The following is a 23,800-nucleotide window of genomic DNA, read 5'->3' as shown; positions in this document are numbered from 1 at the left end:
GGGCGAGAGTACTAATACCTACCGCGCGCTACACTTGGCTTCATTCGTGTAGCGCGATGCTCTCTCCTAATTCATTCCTTTCTCCATGAGCATTATGGGTAGTGCATAGATTTGCCAAAACATCGTCTTTCTGGCTACGCATGGCTTTGTGACTTAACAAGTTAATCATTTTCTTCAACAAATAATATTGCGTCATAACTGCAACAATTCTCAATAATATTGCACGTGCGAAGAAACTTAATGCCCTCATGCGCTTCGAAAATGTGATTGCTTGGAAATTTAGAAAGATGAAGCGCATTGAACGCGTACACAAGGACGTTTGAAGTCCCAAGCGCCGACATGAGGTAAAATCATGTACAGCTCCTCAACCCCACGGGAACTGGGCGATATCGTAGCGCCCTAGTTCCCTCAAATAATTTTATTTGTAAGCTCTGTGATAAACAGTTTCGAAGGCGCCGAAGCAGCGACAAACCTTCGGTGTGAACTAAAGTTTTCTAAGACAGCTTCGCCGCGATGAAATCGAGTTTGACCGTTTGTTCAGCATACGGAGATGGCAACAGTTCTGCAGAATCCAGCATAAGGTGGAGCAAGATTTGGGAAAGAAAATAAGATTCAGTGCTGATTTAGCGGTAAACGCAAAAGAAACGCCTTAGAATTACGTGACACCTTTTTCAAGGTCCACGATTGAAGCAGCGTTCACAATATTGCACAGTGTTCATGAGCTGACTCGACACACGTCCTGCCTTTCCTACGAGCGAAGTACAACTTACGGTGGTCTGGAGCAGACCACCATCCTCGCACTATGTACATATATATGCAATCATGAACATGTATCCACCAACAAACAATCATATATATATATATATATATATATATATATATATATATATATCCCATTCTCAAAACATATCAGTCTGCCTGAGCATTCATTTGATAAAATACGTGTCACTCTTCTCCAGTCAGGCTTCCGCTCTTCTCGTGAACGGGAACAAAGAGAGTCATATTTTATCCACAAATTTAGAACAATCACGCACGGCATAAATGAACACATGGGAAACCTCTCGTTTCTTTGTCCATAAGTTAAATTAGCTAAAATCATAACTTAATCCCCGCATAGGCAAGCCGAACACGTGTGTGATGTCGAAAGAATGCCCACTACCCCAGTGGGGGAGCGGACCGAACCACCCACATTATTGTGCCTTGCTTTTTAATTTCATGCTTATTTTGCCACGCTGTTACTATTATATTTGCAGGTTATTTCTTCTTGTTTCGTGTTTCTCGTGTTTTGCCCTTGCTTTTCAATTTCAACTTCATGCTGATTTCGCCACGCTGTTACTGTCATATTTGCAGGCTGCTTCTTCTTCTTTCGTGTTTCTCGTGTTTTGCCCTTGCTTTTCAATTTCATGCTGATTTCGCCACGCTGTTACTACATTTGCAGGTTATTTCTTCTTCTTTCGTGTCTCTCGTCTTTCGCCCTTTACTTTGTCTGGCACGACCAGGTCTTGGTGTCTTTCCTTTAACTCTCTTTCCTTTAACTCTCCCCCCCCCCTTTTTTTTGTGCATGCTCAACTTAACATGACAGGCGTGTCCGCCAATTTTGCATGTGGAAGACGCTTAACAGCTTAACAGCGACCTTGCCCTTTGCTTTGTCTGGCACAACCAGGTCTTGGTGTCTTTCCTGTATCTCTCCCTCCCTCCCTGTTTTTTTTTTTTTTTTGCTTGTTCAACTTAACATGACAGGCGTGTCCGTCAATTGTGCATGTGAGACACGCTTAACAGCGACCTTGCCCTCTGCTTTGTCTGGCACGACCAGGTCTTGGGGTCTTTCCTTTACCTCTGCATCCTTTTTTTTTTTGCATGTTCAACTTTGTCATATATCTCTCTATCTCTCCTTTCTCACCTTTTTTGGCGCCTTCTTTCTCTACCTGAAGATATAAAAAGACTGTTGCAAGATTTTCCTGTATCCCTTGAAAAAGATCGGTCCACCGACCGAAACTGTTGGGAAAATAATAAACCTAAGATAACCGCGAAGTTGTGCTTCTGATTTTCATATATATATATATATATATATATATATATATATATATATCAGTGAAGCAAAGAATCACAGGAGCCGGTACAGAAATAGTTCAAAAAAGAGAAGCTCGTAGGAAAATCATAGAACAGGATGTTACTGACGCTTCGGCCGGGGTCCGGCCTTAATCAAGAGTGCCACTGCCAATGTAACATATATACATATATATATATATATATATATATATATATATATATATATATATTGTACCGAAGAAGCAGTGACAGTTAGCCAGGTGCATCTCCGGTGTATGAAAGACGACGAAGTGCCGGTCTGTCCGGCGCATCACCAGCGCTTTTACACACGGGGCTTTTTCTGACAGCCGCACCGAGTTCGACCTCTCAATCATGGCAATAAACACCTTGACAATATATATATATATATCAGTGAGGCAACGAATCACAGTTGCCGGTACCGATATAGTTCACAAAGAATTGTCGCAGTTTCACCCAAAAGGCGAAGCATCAATTGCGATAGCAGATTAGTAGAGAGCTATACGGAGTAAGGATAGTAGTTTTACCAGTTGTATAAACTTGGACATTCAGCAGCACCAGCAATGCGCAGAAGTGTTGTCGACGCAGTCTGCGTTTTGCCCGCGTTCGCACCGAACGCGCGCGGCGTTGATGACTCTTGCCGGTGCCTCTGGGGGCGGCTCGGAGGTTTTCGACGAGATCAGAATGGGACACTCGTCGAGCAGCGTCAGAAATCTTACCCACCTTCTCGCCTCGCAACGTCTTTATATAAATACGCATTTGGTGCCGCAGCTAAACGTCGCCTCCCCTTCCTCCTTCCCTCCCGTCCCCCCACGGCCTTTCGCGCGATGGAAGAAGTCGCGTTTGCTCTCTATATATGGTGATTGTAAAGAAGGAAAGAGACGCTTAATTCTGCAGCCCTTCAGGGAGCACGGCGCAGAACGCGAGTTTGCTGTCCGACGTGCGTTCGCTCCCCGTGAAAGCGTGCGTCCCTCGCGCCCTTTCACTCTCACATACAGCGTACGCAGCGCGGCGACGATTTCATCGCCGTTGACGTCATACGGAACCTCACGGCGACGCCGACGGCAGAAATCCGCTTTGTTGTGTCCATATAACTGCTATCGCAATAAAAAAAAGTTGTCACAGTTTCACCCGAAAGGCGAAGCATCAATTGCGATAGCAAATTTGTAGAGAGCTATACGGAGTAATGATAGTAGCTTTATCAGCTGTATAAACTTGGACATGCAGCAGCACCGGCAACACGCAAACTGTTGTCGACGCCGTCGGCGTTTTGCCCGCGTTCGCACAAAATGCGTGCGGCGTTGGCGACTGTTGCCGGAGCCTTTGATATAAATAAGCACTTGGTGCCGCAGCTAAACGTCGCCTCCCTTCCCTCCACCTCCCCCCCACGGCCTTTCGCGCGTCAGACGAAGGCGCGTTAATTTGCTCTACATATATGGTGATTGTAAAGGAGGAAACAGACGCCTACTTTTGCAGCCCTTAAGGGAGCACGGCGCAGAACGCGCGTTTGTTCTCCGCCGCAACGTTACTAGATTACCTCTTTCAAAAGGTAATCTAGTAACGCTGCTCCGCCGTGGGTTCACTCCCCGTGAAAGCGCGCGTCCGTCGCCCACTTTCACTCGCACATACAGCGTTCGGCGGCGCGCAGCGACGATTTCATCTCCATTGACGTCATAGGGAACCTCACGGCAACGGCGACGACGACGGACGACGACGGCGACGCCGACGGCAGAAATCTGCTTTGGAGTGTCCATATAATTGCTATCGCAATAATAGAAGCTCGTAGGAAAAACATATAGCAGGACTTTACTGTCGTTTAAGCCGGGGTCCGGCCTTCATCAAGAGTGCCACCGCCAATGTAACATATACATATATCGTGAGCAATATGAAAGGGCACACGGGAGGGCGTGTCAGATAGCCTCGAACCCTGCTATGGCAATACGCGGCAGCCGCAGTCGAAAACAATGTGGAAAGGGGGACGCTGTTCTAATAACTGTTGGTACTCCCACCATTGGTCTGTTTACACAAAGTGTGGAACTTCTACTCGCCAGCGCGCAGTGATAACTGTTTGGTATTGCGGTTACTGGCAACTTTGGCCGCCAAAGCGTGGCCAAAAGTAGCACTCTTTAAGGCGTAAGAAACTGATCGCGTCAATTAATATAAAAAAATTGATTGCAAATACCAGCAAAGGTCTAAAGGTTCTGTCATGCGCTTGCACAAAGAAGATAAAAATATGTTGCTGTTCGGCTGGGTTGACCGATGCTGGGGGCGCGGGGCAGGGGGGGGGGGGGGGGGGGGGACGAGATGTTTTGGTGTTGGTGACCTAGAGCGGGGGATCCATTTTACCCTTCGTCGCGTCTGCAAGGCCATAGACATACAAATAGGGAAGGATGCCCTTCACGCGGTTTATATTACCCGCTGTGTTCTGAATGTGCCATGCCTCCAGTAGTAGCCTTTTTCGCAGTTTGTCCTTGTTTGAAGGATTTGGGTTTCTTGGAAAGAAATCTTATGCTCGGCGTCTTCGGAATGTTCGGCGACGGCGCTGCGTATTCCGTTGAATGTACTGACGTCATTTTCATGTTGTCTGATTCTTTCTTTTAGATTTTCGGTTTCTCCGATGTACAACGCCGGACAGTCAGCACAGCTGATTTTATATACGACGCCTTGAGCTTTTTTTTTTACAAATTGTACATTCAAGAAGGTAGATCACATTGGCGGTGTCACATGTAAAGTCTCCTTTTATTTAAACACAGAAGTTGGACGCGGTTCTGGTTGCTTTCTGTGTATTCCTCCTGTGAGGACAAACCTTGCAACATGATTTGTTGCAAGGCATACAGCCAGCGCGTAAATTTTTATTTTTCCTATACATGACGCGGGGCGGTTCCACAAATATGCGCTTAAGGCGATCGCTTTTTGCAAGGATATTATGGTGCTTTCTAAGAATAGCTGAAACCTTCGGCACCGACGCAGAGTGGGTAAGGATTAAGTTTGTGCATTGTTCACTATTAGGTGGTTTAGCTTTACGTATGTCGGCACGGTTGAGCTTGCTGTAAAGTTTGGTATAGTTAATCTGCCTCCAGACAGCGAGACGCTTACATCCAGAAAGTTAACACTGTCTTGTGAGTAGTGGTGAGAAAACGAAATAGTGGGTTGACCACGATTGAAGTCACTTATAAATTTTAAGAGATCTGTTTCCCCATGTGGCCAAATCATAAAGATGTCATCGATAAAACGCTTGTAGCAGAGTGGCTTTAAGCTGCGAGACGCGAGAAATTCTTCTAGTACAGCCATAAAAATATTGGCGTAATTGGGACCAATTCTCGTTCCCATTCACGTTTCGCTTACTTGCACGTAATGGACCCAGTTAAACTCAAAATTGTTTAGTTCGTGAACTAACCCCAGAAGTGTCCGTAGCGTGCAGCAGTCAACAGGCTTATTGACTGGTGATCGAGTCTTCATATGCTGATAGCACAGCATATGACGACTCGAAATACCCCGAGCAGATAATTGATGATGCTGTAAACAGAGCTGGCAAGATCAACCGTGCCGACATACTTAAAGCTAAACCACCTAATAGTGAACAATGCACAAACTTAATCCTTACCCACTCTGTGTCGGTGCCGATGGTTTCAGCTATTCTAAGAAAGCACCGCAATATCCTTGCACAAAGTGATCGCCTTAAGCGCATATTTGTGGAACCGCCCCGCGTCGTGTATAGGAAAAATAAAAACTTACGCCATACTTTGACAAAGTCAACCTTAAATACAAGCCGTGACACAGGCATGTCTTGAAGCAAATCACGTTGCCAGGTTTGTCCTCGCATGAGGAATACACAGAAAGCAACCAGTACCGCGTCCAACTTGTGTGTTGAAACAAAAGGAAACTTTACATGTGACAACGCGAATGTGGTCTACCTTCTTGAACGCACAATTTGTAATCAACAGTATATTGGGCAGACGGAGACACCTTTCAGGATACGATTTAATAACTGGAGGTCACACGCAAAATCTCTTTTGAACCTTCCCGTATCCAAGCATGTAAACTTTCCCGGTCACTCTTTCAATGAAATGAGTTCAAAGCAACAATATTGAAATCAGGCTTTCGCTCACATCACGACCGGGAAATTAGCGTGTCCTATCATATCTATAAGTTTAATACCACCGCCTCGCGGGTATTAATGAAAGCACCGGGAAACTGACGTGCTTGCCTTCCGATAGAACAATGTGGTTATAGCCGAAAGTAAGTTCCTTGTAGTCTAACCGCGACGCATGTAAAACGGCCTTGCTTCGTGCTCACACGTCCACATATCCTCTCTCTTTTTCACTCTGGAGACGTTAATGTGTCGCATGCCGCCTTCCCACGGGAAGTCCGCGGTAGAGTGTCGTCGTCTTTATCTTAAACGATGGTGGTCTCTCGAGACTGGGGAGCGCGGTGCCTTAGCGGCGGCTCATCACGGCCACCCACACGTGTTTTCCCCCTTTAGCCCCCTTCCGCCACCGTGGAAGATTTTTTTTTATTTTATGTATTTTTTTTTTCGCTTCTTCGACGATGAGGACAACGTTTCCACCTCCGTAACTCATAGCAGCCATCCTCGTGTGGTGCTCTGTCCATCTGTTTGTTCTTCGTTCAAAAAAAGCGTGTTTTTTAGTTGTTTATTTTTATTTTTATATTTTCTCCCTTACATTTTGTTTGGAGCCACATGTCCTTTCCACGTGACTTTCCGACACCTTGGGAACGAACTTCTTGTGTATTCTCATTCACTCGGATGGAGACCCGACCACCGGTCGAAATGTGAGTAAAATAATAGTATTTTTGTTGTTGTTAAACGTGTGAGCATTTCTTTCATAATATATATATATATATATATATATATATATATATATATATATATATATATATATATATATATATATAGTTGATGAGCAACGCTTCTGCGCGAGTTCGTGTCAAGTCCTGTTTTGTTTGACAGTAGTGCTTTTCTTGCGAGGCCCGTTTGGTCAGTTGCATTCATTATTATTAATTTCTCTGATGATACTTTGGAACAACTTTGAGATTTAGGAGCGTTCTGTCTGGCAGAGGGCAGTGTTGGTCTCTTCTGATCGTGGTAGAGGCAGATAAATTTTCGAGTTAATTTGATGTTTGCCTTCAGGAAAACGTGACAGCTGAACGCTCGAGAAAAGATAGCGTCAGTGGTTTTTTTTTTTTTTTTTTTTTTTTTTCCAGAGATATGTAGATAGTTCGGCTGAGTTTCCGTTAAACAAAGACTTTCTTTTCGGATTTCGGGAGTTGTGAAAATAACGCTGTATCAGGTTAGATACTGCTTATTCTGCAGTCTACTTCAGCTGATTTTAGAAATCGCCGTATGGTTGTTCCCGCACGCACGTAGAGTGCCGCGCCTTAGAAACGGATTGCGTGGTTCGCTTTTAGTAATGGCATACTCTACATTTCTTTTCTCTTCGACATATTATGTAAGGGTATGTCTAAGGTTGTGCGTGTCTCGCACGTGTATTTAGAAGACGGAAGCATTTGAGTTTTAATTAGTGTGTGGAAGTACTTATGAATAAGCGCGAATCTTCTTGTAGTGTTGAATGCGTAATTTGCGCAAGTTTTTTTCTTTATTTTTCTTTCTTTAATGTGTGAGTCGTACGCAAGAGCTTTCACCGCAAAGTGAGAGCGAGTCTGATAGTACATGCGTGAGGTCAACGAGGCTCTCAGTGGCACTATTGCGTGTGTTAATAACGGATTTGGAGTACGAACTTATGACATTTCAATTATCAATTATTTAGGGTCATTCTGCAGAAAGTTGGAGGATTTTGGTGTTGTATGCACAGACGTGTAGTGTGCTGTTCGATCAATTTTTTGCCTGAAAATGCCACTCGTGCAAGTGAACATTATGTTGTAATAATCTGAAAGTGGGAGGCAGTGTCATGGAGCGGCATAGTTTCGAGTCATCGAGACTATTAACGGGCGCCAAAAACATCGTGGTCTCACGGTGCGGCATATAGTTTTGAGATAGCGACACGGTGATTAACCGGCGTCAAAAACGTCGTTACGCTTATGACCAGAGAGTTTAATGATGTTGCTCTCAACGAGTTTCGTAAACTAATCGAAGGTACTAATTGGGAATCTATATACGAGATATCTGCAGTTAATACAGCATATATTCTGAATTTATTGATATCTTCTTAACCCAATATAACGCAGCTTTCCCACAAATAGAGAGAAAAATTAACGCCAAGAAGTTTAAGAAACCCTGGATGAACAAATCACTTTATGCAAGGATAAGAAAAATAAAATGTATCATGAGTTTCTCCATAGCAGAGATCCAGCTCTGCTTTCTCAATTTAAACAATTTAGAAATAAACTGAACAAAGACTTAAAAAATGCTAAATCTAATTATTACATAAGCCATTTTTCTTGAATTCAAAATGATAGACGTAAAGTCTGGCGAGAGGTTAATAACTTGAAAAACAAAACTAAATGCACACAAATTAGTGAAATAACCACAGATAATGGTAAATTAACTGGCCGTGAGATATCAAACGTCCTGAATGACTACTTCATTAATGTGGGTTCATCAAATGTTGTTATGCAAACTGCGGTTGATATTTTTATGGGCCTCACCACTCCATTACTGAATTCTATAGCACTCGCACCAACAACCCCTCAAGAAGTGACTACATTAATATTTTCTTTAAAGAACGATGTATCCGCTGAATATGACGATATAAAAGTAATTCCCCTAAAGGCATGTATGCACCGTTATATGCGATGTCTTGTCATACATTATAAACCTTATGGTGTCAACAGGTGTCTTTCCGGACAAATTAAAACTGGCTCGTGTGGTTACAATATATAAAGGTGGTGACATAATTAAACTGTCTAATTACCGACCTATTTCGGTATTACCTGTTCTATCAAAAATTTTTGAAAGCGTCATTAATTCTAGGATTGCCAATTTTCTGCATAAGTACAATGTCATTGCTGATTTACAGTATGGGTGTATAAAAAATAGGTCCACAGAACAAGCGCTGTTAGTTGTTAAACATAAAATAATAAATAATATTGAATGTAAAAAAAATATACGCTTGGCCAATTTTTAGATTTCCGCAAGGCCTTTGATTGCGTACGTCATGATACTCTCCTTAAGAAGCTTTGTGACTATGGGGTTCGCGGTATTGCGCTGAACCTGTTGAGAAGTTATCTGAGAAATAGGTCCCAATACGTACGAACAAATAACATCTCCTCCGATACACACACAATAATGCATGGTGGCCCACAGGGATCAATACTAGGGCCTTTATTATTCATCACATATATCAGTGACCTAGCCGATATATATAATTCTCCAGATCTGGTAATGTACGCTGACGACACAAATCCTTTCGTTTCTTCCCGCTCATTACCCGCCCTCCAAAGTATGGTTAACATTTATTTAGTGAAGCTTCGTGATTGGTTACACGTAAATAAGCTTAGGTTAAACATAAATAAAACAAAATATATTCTCTTCAAGCCGATCAACACCGCGGAACGTTATTTTATACATATTTATTATGATAATACAAAAATCATTCAGGTTTCTTCTAAAAAATTTGTCGGCGTGTGGTTTAATGAAAATCTTTCTTGGTCTGTACATATCTCAAAACTTGCTTCCGAACTGAACAAAACTGTTGGTCTGCTTTTTAGGATTTCTAAACTCTTGCCTGTTTGGTTAAAGGTGTCAATGTATAAGGCACTGTTTTTATCAAAACTGTCATATTGTATTCTTGTATGGGGTACGACTACGTCTTCAAACTACCATAAACTACTACTGCTACAAAAAATAGCCTTGCATGCTATTGAGGGCTATTACGGTGCACCACAAAATTTACGTACACAACCCTTGCTTGTTGAAGATCGCATACTACAAGCTGACCAAGTGTATTGTCTACGGCTGTTGCAATACATTCATCGAAACCGTTTGTACTCTGTTACTGACAGGATTATAAATTACAATCTTCGTGAGGTAAAACTACGAGCTCCGCGACCGCGCACGAATTATGGTAGACAAAAGCTAAATTTTCAAGTACCCAAAGCCTTCAACAAATTTCCCTTTACTGATGATTTTTTCTTATCTGAAAATGTGTTCAAGAAAAACCCGAAACGTTTGATTGAAGGCGAAATTCAAATGTTAAAGAAAAATGTAATCCACCGTTTGTTTATATATATATATATATATATATATATATATATATGTGTGTGTGTGTGTGTGTGTGTGTGTGTGTGTGTGTGTGTGTGTGTGTGTGTGTGTGTTTCTCTATCTAACTTTGTTGCGGACATCTTTCGTGTCTTAATTCACCAGTCATGTATATGCATTGTATTTGTACGTGTATGGCTTTGTATACTTGAGAATGACCTTGCACATGTTTGTCTTTTCCCCTAGTTATGTTTCACTGAGCGCATTGTAGCGTTGTTTTTGACATATTTGTGGCACCTTCTATGTACATTTTCTTCTATTACTGCCAACTGTATGGGTACCAGGGCCTCGTCAGGCCTTACCGCCTTTTGTGCCGGTCCCCTCTTTTCCCTGAAACGAAGAATAAACTTCACTTCAATGAGAATACACAAGAAGTTCGTTCCCAAGGTGTCGGAAAGTCACGTGGAAAGGACATGTGGCTCCAAACAAAGTGTAATGGAAAAAATATAAAAATAAAAAATAAACAATTAAAAAAAACACGTTTTTTGATCGAGGAACTAACAGATGGACGGAGCACCACACGTGGATGGCTGCGATGAGTCACGGACGTGGAAGCGTTGTCCTCACCGTCGAAGAAGCGAAAAAAAAGTGAAGAAAAGAAAAGAAAAAAACTTGTACTGTGGCGGAAGGGAGAAAAGTGGGGAAACACGTGTTGGTGGCCGTGATGAGCCGCCGCTAAGGAAGCGCGCTCCCCAGTCTCGAGGGACCACCACCGTTTAAGATAAGAAGACGACACTCTACCGCGGACTCACCGTGCGAAGGGGGCATGCGACACAATAGCGTCTCCAGAGTGAAAGAGAGAGAGGATAGGCATGCGGACGCGTGAGCACGAAGCAAGGCCGTTTTACATGCGTCGCGGTTAGACTACAAGGAATTTACTTCCGGCTATAACCACATTGTTCTAATCGGAAGGCAAGCACGTCAGTTTCCCGGTGCTTTCATTATTACCCGCGAGGCGGTGGTATTAAACTTATATATAGGGTAGGACTCGCGAATTTCCCGGTTGTGGTGTGAGCGAAAGTCTGATTCCAATATTGTCGATTTTAACTCATTTCATTGAAAGAGCGACCGGGAAAGTTGACGTGCTTGGATACGGGAAGGTTCAAAAGATATTTTGTGTGTGACCTGCGGTTATTAAATCGTATCCTGAAAGGTGTCTCCGTCTGCCCAAATATTCTGTTGATTAAATTGTACATTCAAGAACGTAGACCACATTGCCAGTGTCGCATGTAAGGTTTCCTTTTATTTCAACACAGAAGTTGGACGCGGTACTGGTTGCTTTCTGTGTATTCCTCATGTGAGGACAAACCTGGCAACGTGATTTGTTGCAAGACATACAGCCTGTGCCACGGCTTGGATTTAAGGTTGACTTTGTCAAAGTATCGCGTAATTGTTTATTTTTCCTATACACGACGCGGGTTGGTTCAATAAATATGCGCTTAAGGCGATCGCTTTGTGCCAGGATATTATGGTGCCTTCAAAGAATAGCTGAAACCTTCGGCACCGACTGAGAGTGGGTAAGGATTAAGTTTGTGCATTGTTGACTATTAGGTGGTTAAGCTTTAAGTATGTCGGCACGGTTGAGCTTGCCAGCTCTGTTTACAGCATCATCGATTATCTGCTCCGGGTATTTCTGCTTCAGAAGGGCATCTTTCATTAGCGCACAATTAGCACTGAAATCTTCTTTGTTTGAACATATACGCTTAAAGCAGTGGGCTTGGCTGTACGGAATGCTCGTCTTACAGTGTCGGACGTGACTGCTATAGAAATGCAAATACTGGTGGATGTCCGTTGGCTTCCTGTAAAGTTTGGTATAGTTAATCTGCCTCCAGACAGTGAGACACTTACATCCAGAATGTTAACACTGTCCTGTGAGAAGTGGTGAGAAAAGAAAATAGTGGGATGACCACGATTGAAGTCACTTATAAATTTTAAGAGATCTGTTTCCCCATGAGGCCAAATCATAGATGTCATCGATAAAACGCTTGTAGCAGAGTGGCTTTAAGCTGCGAGACGGGAGAAATTCTTCTAGTACAGCCATAAAAATATTGGCGTAATTGGGACCAGTTCTCGTTCCCATTGACGTTCCGCTTACTTGCACTTAATGGACCCCGTTAAATTCAAAATTATTTAGTTCCTGAACTAACTTAAGAAGTGTCCGTGGTGTACAGCAGTCAATAGGCTTATCGACTGGTGAGCCTTCATATGCTGATAGCACATCATATGAAGACTCGAAATACCCGGAGCAGATAATTGATGGGTAAGGATAAGTTTGTGCATGGTACACTATTAGGTGGTTTAGCTGTATGTCGGCACGGTTGAGCTTGCCAGCTCTGTTTACAGCATCATATGCTGATAGCACATCATATGAAGACTCGAAATATCCGGAGCAGATAATTGATGATGCTGTAAACAGAGCTGGCAAGCTCAACCGTGCCGACATACAGCTAAACCACCTAATAGTGAACCATGCACAAACTTATCCTTACCCACTCTGCGTCGGTGCCGAAGGTTTCAGATATTCGTAGAAAGCACCATAATATCCTTGCACAAAGCGATCGCCTTAAGCGCATATTTGTAGAACCGCCCCACGTCGTGCATAGATAAAAATTTACGCGATACATTGACAAAGTCAACCTTAAATCCAAGCCGTGACACAGGCTGTATGTCTTGCAACAAATCCCGTTGTCAGGTTTGTCCTCACATGAGGAATGCACAGAAAGCAACCAGTACCGCGTCCAACTTCTGTGTTGAAATAAAAGGAAACTTTACATGTGACACCGCCAATGTGATCTACCTTCTTGAATGTACAATTTGTAATCAACAGTCAGATGGATGCAGCTTTCAGGATACAATTCAATAACCACAGGTCACACACAAAATCTCATTTTAATATTCCCGTATCCAAGCATGTCAACCTTCCCTGTCACTCTCTCAATGAAATGAGTTAAAAGCGGCAATATTAGAATCAGGCTTTCGCTCACACCACGACCGAGTCCTATCTTATCTATAAGTTTAATACCACCGCCTCGGGTAAAAATGAAAGCACCGGGAAACAGACGTGCTTGCCTTCCGATAGAACAAGGTGGTTATAGCTGGAAGTAAATTCCTTGTAGGTCTAACCGCGACGCATGTAAAACGGTCTTGCTTCGTGCTCACACGTCCGCATATCCTTTCTCTTTTTCACTCTGGAGACGCTATTGCGTCGCATGCCCCCTTCACACGGCGAGTCCGCGGTAGAGTGTCGTCTTCTTATCTTAAACGATGGTTGCCACTCGAGACTGGGGAGCGCGCTGGCTTAGCGGCGGCTCATCACGGCCACCCACATGTGTTTTCCCCCTTTTCCCCCTTCCGCCACAGTAGAAGTTTTTTTTTTTTCTTTTGTGTATTATTATTATTTTTTTTTTCGCTTCTTCGACGGTGAGGACAACGCCTCCACCTCCGTGACTCATCGCAGCCATCCACGTGTGGTGCTCTGTCCATCTAATAGTTCCTCGTTCAAAAAAAAAACGTGTTTTTTAGTTGTTTATTTTTGTTTTTATATTTTTTCCCTTCCACTTTGTTTGGAGCCACATGTCCTTTACACGTGACTTTCCGACACCTTGGGAACGAACTTCTTGTGTATTTTCATTCACTCCAATGAAGGCCGACCACCGGTCGAAACGTGAGTAAAGTAATATTATTTTTGTTGTTGTTAAACGGCGTGAGCATTTCGTTCATCATATATATATAGTTGATGAGCAACCCTTCTGCGTGAGTTCGTGACAAGTCGTGTTTTGTTTGACAGTAATGCTTTTCTTTCGAGGCACGTTTGGTCAGTTGCATTCATTATTATTCATTTCTTTGAGGATACTTTGGAACAACTGAGTTTTTGGAACGTTTTGTTAGGCAGAGAGCAGTGTTTGTCTCTTCTGAACGTGGTAGAGGCAGGTAAATTTTCGAGTTAATTAAAAAAAATTACAGGATTTTACGTGCCAAAACCAGTTCTGATTATGAGGCACGCCGTAGTGGGGGACTCCGGAAATTTGGACCACCTGGGGTTCTTTAACGTGCACCTAAATCTAAGTACACGGGTGTTTTCGCATTTCGCCCCCATCGAAATGCGGCCGCCGTGGCCGGGATTCGATCCCGCGACCTCGTGCTCAGCAGCCCAACACCATAGCCACTGAGCAACCACGGCGGGTTCGAGTTAATTTGATGTTTGCTCTCAGGAACACGTGACAACTGAACGCTTGAGAAAAGATAGCGTCAGTGGTTTTTTTTTTTTTTTTTTTTCAGAGATAATGTACATAGTTCGCCTGAGTTTCCGTTAAACAAAGACTTTCTTTTCGGATTTCGCGAGTTCTGAAAGTAACGCTCTATCAGGTTAGATACTGCTTATTCTGCCGTCTACTTCAGCTGATTTTAGAAATCGCCGGATGGTTGTTCCCGCGCACACGTAGAGAGTACCGCGCCTTAGAAACGGACTGCGCGGATCGCTTTTAGTAATCGTATACTCTACAGATTTCGCTTCGACGTATTATGTAAGGGTATGTCTAAGGCTGTGCGTGTCTCGCAAGTGTATTTAGAAGACGGCAGCATTTGAGTTTCATTTAGTGCTTGGAAGTACTTATAAGTAAGCGCGAATCTTCTTGTAGTCTTGAACGCGTAATTCGCGCAAGTTTTTTATTATTATTATTTTTTTTAATGCGTGAGTAGCACGCAAGAGTTTTCACCGCAAAGTGAGAACGAGGCTCTGAGTGGCACTATTAGGTGCGTGAATAACGGAGGTATAGTACGCACTTATGACATTTTAATTATCAATTATTTAGGGTCACTCTGCAGTTAAGGTGGACGATTTTGGTGTTCTGTTCGATTAATTTGTTTTTGCCTGGAAATGCCACTCCTGCAAGTGAATATTATGTTGTAATATTCTGAAAGTGGGGGGAGGGGGGGGGGGGGAGCAGTGTCACGGAGCGGCATAGTTTCGAGACAGCGACACGCCGATTAACAGGCGCCGCATGGCCGGCGGCCGCTGTTGCTTCTGTGATGCTCAACGGCATATAGTTTGGAAGATCCTCCTCCTTCGCTTTTCTCTTCACCCTCTCTTCTCTATCTCACCGTCTTTCACAGCCCGCTGGGCTCGGCATTCACTTTCTGATCCTTTGCTGCGCTCTTTCGCTCGGTTACGCAGAGGATGCCGACGCTCGGCGCTAGCACGGTCGCCGAAGAGCCCCCCCCCCTCCGCGCTCTAAAACAAACACCAGAGAATCTGCCTGTATTCCAAGTATAACAACGGCAATGTACTTGTAACGTTACTGATAACATTGATAAGGCCTCCTGCTTCAACCTCTATGTTCAGTCTTTTTCCCAACTTCCTTCCATCATGAACTTCCGGATGTCCATGACATTGCGTTTGAACCTATGCCACTTATTGGGACACAAAGTGGTGTACTAAAATTACTTAACAATATAAATGTCTCCTCTGCAAATGGTACTGATTGCTCACCTTCCTATGTGCGAAAGACTTGTTTCGATATAATTACGTGTTATCTGGTTATCTTATTTGAAAATCGTTAAGTTCTCTATCTTTACCGCGAGAATGAAAAGAAGTTGCAAACGTAATGCCGATCCATAAAACTGGCCCGAAAAATACTGTCTCCAATTGCATACCAATTTATTGAACAAGTCTGTCTAGCAAAACAATGGAGCATATAGTGTACAGCGCAGTAATAAAACATCTAGAAACAATTTTTTTACCGAGTCCTAGCATTAGTTGCTTTAGATCTGGACGTTCTTGTTCGACACAGCGCTTAGAATTCAGCCATGATCTTTTTTTTTTTCTTTTATTTGACCTTAGTCTACATATTCGTGGACTTTTAAAGAATCCTTTAATTCTGTTCCCCATGTTTTGCTCTTACATAACGTTTCTTTCCTTGGCCTTAGTTATCAATTCAATTTTTATGTCTTAATTAGGTCTTGGCGTCCTCTTTTCGTCGAAAAGAAATAAACTTTCACTTTCACAATTGATTGGATTCAGTCTTATCTAGAGGATCGCATGCAACGTGTTGTAATTAATGGCTCACGGTTTGATTATGTTACGGTTACTTCGGTAGTCCCGCAGGGATCCGTTTCGGAACCTTTGCTGTTTCTGGTACACATCAATGGCATTGCTCAGGGTGTGCCACGCAAAATACGTATGTATGCGGATGATTACGTGATTTATCCCTGCATTAGGGGTTCCGCTGACCCCGAGTATCTGCCATGCAAGTTGGACTGTATTCAGTGCTGTTATGTTAGGTGTAAATGTCTCTTAACCACTGTAAGTGTCAGCTCAAATCCTTCACATGCAAAGGCAATCCATACCTGTTCGATAATACCTTAGATACTGTCCAGCTATCGCGAATGAATATAAATATCTTGGGGTTTATTTTTTATCCGAAGTAACGTGGACTAAGCCGATTGAATATGTAACAGCGAGACCTTACAAAATGCTGAATTTTGTCAAACGTAACTTCAGGCAGCACCTCCCCAAATTAGAGAACTATTTTACTGTACTAATGTAACATCCATATTAGAGGTACGGCTGCGCGGTCTAGGACCCGCAAACGAAAATCCTTTCTAATATGCTTGAACTCGTACAAAACCGCACGGCTCGATTTGTTTCTAATAATTATAACTTTACTAAGTGTTACTACACTTAAGGATGAGCTGAGAGGGAATTATTAAGCAGATGCAGAAAAACACATGCCATTACAGATGCTTTTTTATAATTTATTGCGGCGTGGTTAAAGTAGACAGGTAAACATACATTTTGACTCCCTCATTTTACATCTGAAAAGACGTGATCATCAATGGAAAATAGGAGACAATAATTGTAGAACGAATGTCTTTCATGAGCTCATTTTTACCAGCACACCATCTGTCAATGGAATCAACTGCCACAACAAATTACTGGCATGCCGAACTGAAGTCTCGTTTCGAACTCTTATTACTGAAGTGTGCGCGGTTCTTTTTTATTGGTGTATTACGGCGTGTGGTTATTTTTTGGTGGTGTATATATAACGGCATGGGCGGTAGTTTGTTGTTTGCTCCATGCCGGCTGAGAAACCGGTTCGCGTTTTTTGTTTTTGTTTTTTATTTTTTTGAACAGCAAAGCTGTTTAAGCCAGCCGTCATTTGTGGTGCGTAGCAACAGACCACCAAAAAAAGAAAATCAGCTGTCTTGAGGTGGCGGGATTCGAACCCGCGTACCCCCGGTGCCAAGGCGAGCGTTGTAACCACTATATAGGCTATACAGCCACGCCTGCAGAGCATGCAGTTATGCGAAGCATATGATTGTGTTCGAGCGTCGTCGTCTTCGTGCACAGCTGGCGCGTTCGTACGCTCGTGCTCTGCGAGGTGAAGAGGTTTTGCGCGTTATGAGGGAGACGCTATCACGGAGCGGGTCTATTGTAACGCGACGTCGGCATTGGAACGCGGTGTCGGTGTTTCAAGCTGCGCTGTGCAACGCGCAGTGACGGCCATAAGTCTGAGACGCAAGAAAAGAAATTATAATCATCATGAGTAATAAGATGAAAAGTTCGCGCGCACTTCCGGAATATGCTTGGCAACGATCGCCCAGCTTCGCTGTTTCAACCGTTGCGCGGCCGAGTGCAAGGCTAAGCGTTTTTTATTGGGTGGACGACACTTTTTTTTTTCAACACTATCTACAGACATAGCAGAAGAAATTTCCAGTAGCTTTCTAAGCTGTCCAAATAAAGTTTTGCGTCGATGTGGCCAGATTTTCTAAGGAAGTGCGATTTAGGCCTCACTTGCCAGTAGGCATGGAGAAATATTGGCAACTCTCGAATAATGAAAGAAATATTGTCTTACTCCGAGTCAATTTGTGAATTGAATAGTCACTACTCGCAATTACTAATGGTTCTTGAATATTTCATGTGGTGAACTGATCAAGCATAACATTCGAGCAAAAGTGCGACAAATTAATATCCTGTGGACATAATGGACATAAAGCACCATAATTTACTGATTGGAGCACTCTACGTTACTCTGTAGGTACGTCTTATGAGGCTAAACAAACATCATTCGCACTCAACAATGAGTCTTGAGTATGCGACTAAACTATTTATTTGCTCTTAATGCTTCATTTGTGCTTTCAATTTGCATTAACGCTTGATAACGTGCAGAATATTGGCAGAAACTTGCTAACGTAGTTGATATAGTAGGATGAGATGATCGCTTTATAATAATAGTGACAACGACAGCTCACTGATCGAAAACTATACGAAAAGTATTCGATATTCTACGACTCGATTCGATTACGTAATCGATTTGGATTCGAAAACTACTATTCGCACACCTTCAACTCTTCTCGCGGCGCTCGCAGTACTCGACTACCGGCCGCGAGTGCTATCCTTACTGAGGTCGTGACGTTCGAAAGGACAGCGGCATATGCCGAATCACCTCGGTAAATTAAAATTAAATTCTTTGTCTTTACGTGCCGTACCCACGATCCTATTATGAGGCACGCTGCGTTGTAGGGGGGGGGGGGGGGCATCATGATTAATTTCGGCCATCTTTGATTGCCGAACGTACTACCCGATGCACAGCACGAGCGTTTTTGCATTCCGCTCCCATCGGAATGCGGCCCCGATCGGACCCGTGGCCTCGAGGTCCGCAGCGCAATGGCAACTGGGATACCGTGACGGGCAATCTCACCTCGGGAGTGGATATCCGCGGAACCTCAGAGGCGGCACCGACACTCGTGCTCGTGGATTCTGAAGACTCTGTGGCCGTTGTCCTGACGGAGGGGCCGGTCGTTCCTCCTAGCTCCTCGTTTGGTTGGGTGCTGCTCGAATCTTTGGACGCCACCGTGGTCGCAGCAGCGTCCCTGTGCCTCAGAAGAATCGCCGCGATGACGATGACGACCACGATGGCCGTGAAAACCACGACCCGAAATGCGAAAGTCGCAACCTTCCTGCACACGAGATGAGATGACGCAGTGTCGTTATCTTCCGTGCACAAACACCGGTCGTTCGGACAGTGCAGTTCCGTAATAACGAACGGGGATGTTGATTGATTTTGAGTGTCAGTGACGTACCGGTACGTTTCCGCGTTTCTGTCCCGCCATGTTGTTTTTGACATTCATTTTGCCAGATTGGAATGTGAGGACAACAGAGAAACATTGGCCATTACTCGTCATTCTTACTTCATTTCTGCACAACACAACATAAACCCTTGTGTTCGTTTTATAATATCCGATAAAAATAAATTCTACAAAAATTTTGAGAATTGTCTACTAATGCGTAAGCATTCTTTGGCTCGGCTGCTAATTCGCTTTTGCTGACTTATTTAGCTAGTTTATGCATGCCTACACATCGCTACCAATCATCTACTATTGCACTATTATAAGAATTGCGTGTTAACTTGCATTATGCATTCATTTTTCTAATATAACGCGGCACGGGACGGGCAGATTTTGCTGTGGTATTCGCCAGATAATGCTCACGCATCACTGTAGGAGTGTAGGAAATGGAGAGAAACCTCGATCTGAATGTCCTTTTGACTTGAACCGCATGTGATGTAAACTGAGGCCAAAGCAACTTTCAATCCCATGGATGTAGTGTGGCTCTCACAGACATCTGCCTGCCACGCTGCGGTCCACGGTTCGAATCCCCGTCACAAGTATTTTTTTTCTCAAGCTACCAATAATCTAACATTACACTATTATAATAATTGCATGTGTTAACTTGACCAGTAATGTATTTATATTGCAGATATAAGATGTCAAGAGACGGACAGATTTATCTGGCGCACTCGCCAAAGAATGCTTGTGCATTAATACCCAAGGATAGGGGTGTGTTGCCTCCGAAAAAAAAAACCCTAAACTGAGAGGGTTAATGAAACAAGGCCTTCGTTGGCCAAAGAGAAGTGTAATTCGCTTGCATACTTTTGCGAAAGCACAAGTTTGAAAGTGTCAAAATTCTCATCCCAAAACAACGCTATGAAAGACGCTAACTTTCTGGTTGCTCAAACGCATGGTCGCTTGTAATGAAGTTGATTCACGGAAAGTGATTTGCTATAAGTTACGGGGTCGTAACCACTTCAATAGGCAGTTCTTGCCAGGGCAAGAACACTGAGGGCTCCCACAGCTTGAGGATGCTCAGTCTCTATGCTCACTTGCTAGTCTAGAAGGTGTTTTTGCGAAGACTGCCACAAATTTCGAAAAACAGAGCGCTCAAGATTAAAATTTCATTGTTTTTTTTTTGGAAACCAGATTACCACCAACGTGGACGTCGGGAAACTAGTGATGTATTTTAATTCTCGTGCTAATTAGTTAAATACACTAATTCTCAATTTTAAATAGTGCAGTAGCACATCTACTGCTAATGAAAAGTTTGGGGCCACTGAAAACGTAATCTCATATCACTTTTAAAATTGGGCACGAACTCCTTGTACTTAGTCCCTGTAGCAAGGCAAACTTTCTCGCTTCTAAGCTGGAATACTGAAACTGAGCGCGTGAGGAACGCGGGAAACCGGATGCACAAGAAATGTCAGCTATTGAAGACTGAAGACATGTCCTGGTCTGCGACACGCAAGTCGAACCTTCCTGCTTATTTCGACATGGCGCTCTGTTCGTCGCTTGTTTAGCTTTGTCGCTTCTCCAGCCAAACGCACTGCACTCATCTGGAGACCTTACAGCCCTCCATGCACAGACTGCGCATGCGCTTCGATACCGCGTCAGCACGACGGTGGCGAACGCGCCTCGAGCGTCACTAACCAACTAAAACCAACTAACCAAAACCAACTATAGCCCAAACCATTACCCTTGTAAGTCAGTATAAATGTCTATGGCAATAAAGACTTGCGAAGCGCGCCCCGTCTATGCTTTCGGTCTTCTCTGTAAGAAAGAAGTAGTTCGTGCTGTGTATATAACAAATGTACTATCCCGAACAAGTGAGACGGGAACAGGACAGTTCCATCACGCAAACGAAAACGTCAAAATAGCAGTCGATATATTTCACTTAGAGGTAGAATATAGGGGTGGGCGAATATTCGAAGTTTCGAATGCGACCCTATGTTAGACACTATATAATCGTACTCCTATTCCAAAATGAACTATTTGGTATTTTCGAATACCAAAACTAACCGAATATTTCGCTGCAACCACTTTTGAAAGTACGGTTAATGTTCTCCGTATGATAAACAAAGTATCTAAAATTTTCAGAAGGGAAACAATGCCAATAGTTTTTGAAGCAATGAAGCAACAAAATCGGTAATGCAAGCTGTGTTTTCTGTTTCGCGATGGAACTCGTCATGAAAACCTGTGAGTTTTGTTTGTACTCTGTTTAATGTTTCCTGCAGTCTAGTCATCTAGCAGTTTTATTTTTTGCGCTACAACCTGTGATGTTTTCCTTTCAATGGGTCTTTTTACATGTTTCTAAGGCATACAAGTCCTTCAGCAGCTGTTTTTTTTTCCCCTACTTCTGATTTTTTTCTTCAACAATAATGTCTTTAGCGTTTTTGGGAAGCTAGTCATACAGGAGCCGTTAATTCATGGAAAGCTTGTTTGTAACGCGGCTTGCAATATGTTGAGAAGCCATTTCTGCAGTTCCTTTAATGAAAATTAGTTACATTGCGTTTAAAATTGACTCTAATTGTCAGTGATAAATGCCTGTTTTTGTTTCACTCGTCAGTACAAATGTGGTACGTACTTATGTCGAAATAAATGTTTCTGTTGCAAATGTACGCATCTGTGTTTGGCTATTCGATATTCGATTCGATATTTCACACTTACTATTCGTATTCGATTCGAATAACTTGATATTCGCCCACCTCTGCAATATACGCATTCTCCTGTGTGGCCTTCAGAACCGTGTGGCCTGCAGAAGTTCTAATCAGTCTTACTAGTTCTCGCACTTCAAGTGATAGCTTTTGATAGTTCCTAAATGTACGAATTTTTGTTGCGACAGAAATTAAACGGCAGCTCGAGGTACGTTCGCACCGTCGCCGGTGTCGTCCTGGTGTCTCGCTATCCACGGCGCTTGCTACGCTCGCGTGCGGGAGTTTACCTAGACTTCAGATTGTCTCCAGAGACGACGAGTGCGTTTGACTGCAAAAACCACGAAACGAAGTGGGCTCGTCGTCAACGTTCCGCTCAACCCGCCGCGCAGCGTGGCTTTTGGCGTTGCGTTGCTAATTTACGAGGGCGCGGGATGGAATCCCGACCGCGGCGGCCTCATTTCTATGGCGCCGAAGTGTGAAAACGCCCGTGTACCGTGCATTGGCTGCGCGTTAAAGAAACCTGGGTGGTTGAAAAATCAATCCGGAGTCCCCCTCTCCGGCGTGCCTTATACTCATATCGAGGCTTTGGAACGTTAAACCCGAGGGTGCAATTTTTTTAACATCCCGCTCAGTTGGTTCGGCGGTCACCTGCAGGCCGGCGTCATGCCTTCCGCTTCTGCTGCATGGCCGTTTCACACAAGCACGCTGCTATAAACACACAAGGTTTCTTTTTTCTTTTTTGGGGGGGCTGCTGTGTGGCTGGCACTGGTATGAGCGGAACGGACAATAAACGCAAACTCTAAACGTTCGCGGAGTATACTGGCTAAAGCCAATGTTTTCCCGTCGGTGTCATATCGTGTACCGTTGAGATGCGACGCCTGTAGTGCCACTGCCGGCGCTCCTAATCATGACAGCGTTGTGAAACGCTTGGTAGCTACCAGGGCGATGATGCATCTGCCAACCAATAGTTGCCTGGCGCACTACGTATGCCAACGTGGTCGCAACCGCATATAGTTAGAACACAGTCATAAGGAATTCGAGCGCTGACGCTAAACCTTCCTATCGCTGTCGGTGCTTCACCCCTTCAAGCAAAACTGCTCATTTGTTTGTTTGTTTTTTCTTATTTTACCATTTTGCCCCTCTTTTACCTCCTTTACCGTTCACCATGACAAGCTTTCTTTTTACAATACATCGTAGTGAAATCGTCATGACAGCGCGCTATCGTGTTACACGCGCCGCCGTGGTTCAAAGACGCAGGCTTCCTCCTGCTGAACGTAAGGTCGCGGGTAGGACTGGTTGTCGTGGCGGCCGTGTTCCTATGCATCAGAATTCGAAAACTCTTGTACTTACGCGCATTATAGAGAACCGAGGCGGTAAAAGTCAATCAGAAGACCCCCCCCCCCCCCCTTGCGGCATCCCTCTTTCATTTAATGTATGAAGGAATAACGTAATTGTAATGTATAGTAGCTACGCAAACATTTTTTTACATCTGTATCGACTAGAAACGGATGTCAACTGTTCACCGCAGCAAACGACGACATCAAGCCGAGGTCCACTGTTAGAAGAAAAGTTATCTTAGCAACGTTATGAGGGCACATGCGAGGGGGGAGAGAGGGGGAAGAGGAGAGGGGGGGGGAGGTCGAGGCAGTAGTGTACGTCTAGGCGTGAAGAAAGAAAGCGTGTAGACCGAAAGTCCTGTTCTCGGTTTCCGTTACTGACGGCTGACACGCAT

The 23,800-nt window shown here is 43.7% G+C and overlaps 1 protein-coding gene across 1 annotated transcript in view; it reads right to left on the bottom strand.

Moving 5' to 3' along the window:
• The window catches only part of LOC119431719 (acetylcholinesterase), a 52,809-nt gene that overhangs the window by 5,529 nt on the left and 23,480 nt on the right, over window positions 1–23,800 (bottom strand). Inside the window, exon 2 of the mRNA XM_037699192.1 lies at window positions 19,003–19,261. Within this exon, the coding sequence (XP_037555120.1) occupies window positions 19,003–19,261 (259 nt within the window). The remainder of the gene's footprint in view (window positions 1–19,002; window positions 19,262–23,800) is intronic.

This window comes from Dermacentor silvarum, chromosome 10, assembly GCF_013339745.2.
Source record: "Dermacentor silvarum isolate Dsil-2018 chromosome 10, BIME_Dsil_1.4, whole genome shotgun sequence".
NCBI classification, from domain to species: domain Eukaryota; kingdom Metazoa; phylum Arthropoda; class Arachnida; order Ixodida; family Ixodidae; genus Dermacentor; species Dermacentor silvarum.
Note: the sequence above shows the minus strand (reverse complement) of the source record. Positions and strands in the feature narration are given on the sequence as shown.